The following is a 4,645-nucleotide window of genomic DNA, read 5'->3' on the forward strand; positions in this document are numbered from 1 at the left end:
TCTTAACTTCAAAAGATTCAGTTTCCGCAACTTGCAATTGTGACTCTAATCTGAATTCTCATATTACGTGTCTATGACTATGTGTTGTAGCCCTTGAGTATCTATATTCATTGCTTCCTGAATTTATATTAAAACCCTAATTCCTGGATTTTACCTTCTGAAGGAATATGTGGATCTCTTCTGAATTAATTAAAACAGGACAGCTCCCTCAAATAAACTGACTTCAAGATGTAAGCTGGCATGCCTATGGCATAATAAATTTCTTTCTACTGTAGTTGAATATGCTACTGACAGCCCACAAATGTCTAATTTCTACTTGGAAGGTCAATTGGATCTTGTCATACTTGTCGGAGCTGGCTGCCTATTTTAGGCATGCATTCCCCATATTTGTGAACTGGAATCTAAAACAAAGACAGTTAAAAGATATAGCTAAACAGTCAAACCTGTACCAGGATTCTGGTGGTGTAAGAAAAACAGATTTACTGGAGCTACTTTTGGTTGAGAGCCCATTACAGTACTTCCCAGAGTTTGCCAGACAGAAGATTGCGGTATATTATCAAATACAGATGTCAACGTTCTGCACCAGTACAAATTCATAAAAAGAGTGTCATGACAACAGGGAACGGCCTATATAATGTAACCAGTGGTCTATGATCTAAACCTCGATTACTAAGTGGCCTACTTCAGAAGAATTGCTCTCCAGATATTTTATAAGTGCATTTCTATAATTTAGTTCTACACTAACACCAAAAATCCAAAATATGGAATATATGTTAAATAATTGGCGCAAGAAAGAACACTCTGAGAGCATGATAATGCTGACAGACATAACCTACATTTTTGAACTTCAACCATCAGATATACCTGGCGAAGAACATTTGTTACTGCAAACTCATTTGCTGTCAAAGGTGATACATTTCCCAAACAACATTGCACGTCAATTGTAGCACCACTAAGCTGTTGAATTCCACTCCCTCAAAGTGACTATGTGAGTTAATTAGCCAGACAATAGAAAGATGTATAAAACATAGGAAGGTCAAACAAAGCATGCTAAAAATATTTGACAAATACAAAGGGTGATATATTTGCAAACTAAAACAGATTTTCTTTTTAAATCACACCTATCCACTAAATTCTACACCTTACATCCCAAGTCCAACCATGCCCATCAGTTTTTAAGACAAATCTCCTGTATCAGATCGTCTCATTGATGCCTTCTGGTATCTCACTTTCTCGATCTCCCTCTCTAAATAGTCCAGGGTTGTATCTGTAACATGATTAGGTGCACAACCTGCATCTAGCATCATCTTTAAGCACTTGTATGCACCCTTTAATCTGCCTGCCTTGCTATGAACCTCAATAAGGGTATTATATGTAACAACGTCAGGTTCTATGCCGCTACCTTTCATTTGTTCAAAAAGCTTGTTTGCTTCATCAATTCGACCAGCCTTTCCTAGGGCATTAATCAGAGTATTATACATCACGATGTCAAGATAACCACCCTGCTTCAATAGCTTATCTAAAACAGCACTTGCTAGATCGGCCCTTCCCAACTTTCCAAGTCCTTGAATAATCATGTTGTATGTTGCTATGTCAGAATGGCAAACTTTTTCATCCATTTCTTGAAGTACACCCCAAGCTTCATTGAAGTAACCCTTCTTTACAAAGGAACTCAAAAGGGAATTGTAAGTGTAACTCACGGGGTTAACACCCATATCGCTAAAAATCTCAAATAACTTACAGGCCAAACTTAGCTTTCCCTTGGCCAAGAAAATAGACAAGTATGTATTGACCATGTCAATATCAAACGAATCAATGCCTTTCTCATCAACTCGTTTTGCTCTAGACAGGAAAAAAAGTGAAGATGTGCGCTCTCTAGAAGCGACTTGTTCGGCTAACAAATCCATATATGGCGACGAAGACCATGGGTCAACATCAATAGTGGAAGTTTCCTGGTCATTTTGACCAACTTTCTCTATACCAAGATCATTCCCTCCGGTAGCCGAATTTACAAATTGCAATATATCTGAAAATTTACCTTTGGAAGGAAAGATTGGTGTGTAATCCTTTTCTCTGCTCTGTGGACCTTTTATTGATGCTTCCAAATTGGCCTTCCACTTAAGAACGGCTGGCATTAAATTTCCGCCCCTTGCATGCTTCATAAGCCTATCTGTCCAATCCCACCGGTCATGCTTATAAAGTGCAATTAAGAGTGATGTTATAGTAACCAAATCCGCCAGAAATCCCCTAACTTCCATTTCCTTCACTAATTCCAAAGCTTCCTCAAGCTGACCATCCCGTGAAATATGCATAATGACAATGCTGTAAGTTATCCCATCCACAAACTGGCCCTTCTTTTTTAAATCAGAGAACAGAGTATATGCAGCTTCGCCCCTCCCATTTTTAAATAACCCGTCAATTAGGATGTTATGCGTCCAACATGAGGCTCTTACCCCTTCATCAATCATCTTCTCATACAGATTGCATGCTTCCGTAAGTTTCCTTGCCTTGAGAAACCCATCTAGAAGGGAGTTGTAAACAACAGTATCTGGACGGAAGCCATTGTATTGCATCTCATTTAATATCTTTGTTGTGTCATCTATCAGGTAAGACTTGGAGCATCCTTGAATAAGAATGCGATAACTGAAGGCATCAGGCTCAAGACCGGAGCTCTTCAGTTCCTCCCATACAAGGAGTGCATCCTTCACTTTTCCAGTCAAGCAGAGCACATGAAGAAGGCTATTATACGTGCACAAGTCAGGACCATATGAACCACCGGAGCCAAGGTTCTTCTCCTTCATCTCTTTAAAGAGTCTAAGGGACATAGCCAGATCACCCCAACACCCAAATGCATGAATACATATATTGTAACCCCATGTGTCCAACAAAGAGTTATACTTCTCTCTCAATTTATCAAAAACTTCTCTGAATTTTTCCTTCATCTCTGCTTTCCGAAGAGCCACAAACAGCTCGTTACAGGCAAAAGCACTGGGAAAGACATCACTACTATCATTATTTCCATGGCCAATGTCACTACTATTAACATTTGATGCATCTAAAAGCTTGAAAAATATAGTCAAGGCAAGATCTAGCTGATCATTACGAACAAGTGCAACAAGGACAGAGTTATATATGTCAAGGTTTAAGTGGCCGGTAGTCGTCTTCATTTCTAAATCATCTTCATAATAATCCAAGATTTTGAGTGCAGAATCGAACTTCCTACATCTGATAAAAGCATCAAGGAGCAGTTTATAAGTCGCGGAATCAAGGACAACGCCATCTTGCTTCATAAAGCTGAGCAAGTTGAGGATTTCTTCGAGAAGTTGCTGCTGCTGTTGATTTTTGTGGCAGTGAAGGCAAACACCTCGAAATATTTGGGAGTATGCTTTTGCAGAGTGCTTGTAATTGGGCCGATCAGAGCACCATTGAAAGAAACTCAACTTCTTTGATATGTCAATGGAGTTACGTCGGAGAACTTGGAGTACAAGACTTTCAGACAGGGGAATCGAGTCCCCGTCTAAGTTACGTGTGCCTCCGTTCCCAGATAGTGCCTTTGCAATGGAAGCAATTATAAGGAAGCTTCCAAGTCTAGTTGTAGTCGTAGTACTTATATTTCTTCTGAAGATAAAATACATTTAGCTATAGCTTCGGATACCTTGTTCTTTCCCCACAAACCATAATCACCTGATTTCCGAATTCCTGTAAATAAAATAATATTCAATAAATACTATGTCGACAAATCAGTGACAACTGCCTCCGTAAGTAAGACAATGATCACTTCTGTTTCCTATAAATCAGGTCCAAATTTATAAAATCAGCAGCTTATAAATCAGCTTATAAATTTATACGCAATGCAGCAGCTTATAAACTTACACTAAGCAAGAGCCTGACGCGATAACAATTAGACGCTTGAGATATTCCCCACATTACGCGTGGCACGAGAGGAAAAAATGTGTCAAGGTTTCTTCATTTCTGTTTGGTTATTGAGTCACTTGCTCTGAAGTTGGTAATGTATTTAAACCACAGTTTTTGAACGTAAAAACTAAGAAGGAAAATGAACTCTCAGGGGACTTCAATCAAACAGGTCGTACGCATTTGATAAAGAAGCAACTGAATCTTTAATTTGTAACAAATTAAGTTAACAGAATATAATCAACATAGTACCCTGCGTTGTGATAGCTAAAATCTACGGGCATCAATTGAGTACTCCAAGTCTCCGAGTACACTACACTATTATAAAAGCAAAATGCAAAATATGATTTATTTTCATAGGTTATGTTAACAATTTTCTAAAATATGTTAACACCACAAAAATAATTTAGTTAGAAAAATTAATAGGTTAACAACTTCTAAATTAATAATTTAAATAAATATAATTTAGTTAAAATAATTAAATCATTTATCTAATATATCCACAAACTATATAAATTATTATTTAACTTCATTTCTAATCGCACTCAACTACTTTTTTATCTAATTTGTGGAGAAACAAAAACCTTCCAAAAAAATTTTGTAATTCAAATTATAGTATAACAAAACAATTAATAAATCAAGAAAAAAAACAATATTACAAAAATAACAAATCATCCGCATCCACCATTTTTATTCAAAACTCTCAATTTTCGATAGTACTTCTAAGCTGCAG

At 37.2% G+C, this 4,645-nt stretch overlaps 1 protein-coding gene across 1 annotated transcript; it reads right to left on the reverse strand.

Moving 5' to 3' along the window:
• Nucleotides 1–1,175: 1,175 nt before the first annotated feature.
• LOC141693980 (pentatricopeptide repeat-containing protein At4g01570) lies at nucleotides 1,176–3,635 on the reverse strand. Its single transcript, XM_074499182.1, has one exon. The coding sequence runs from the start codon at nucleotides 3,633–3,635 to the stop codon at nucleotides 1,176–1,178; it is 2,460 nt and encodes an 819-aa protein (XP_074355283.1).
• Between the last annotated feature and the right edge of the window lie 1,010 nt (nucleotides 3,636–4,645).

This window comes from Apium graveolens, chromosome 10, assembly GCF_009905375.1.
Source record: "Apium graveolens cultivar Ventura chromosome 10, ASM990537v1, whole genome shotgun sequence".
Taxonomy (NCBI): Eukaryota; Viridiplantae; Streptophyta; class Magnoliopsida; order Apiales; family Apiaceae; genus Apium; species Apium graveolens.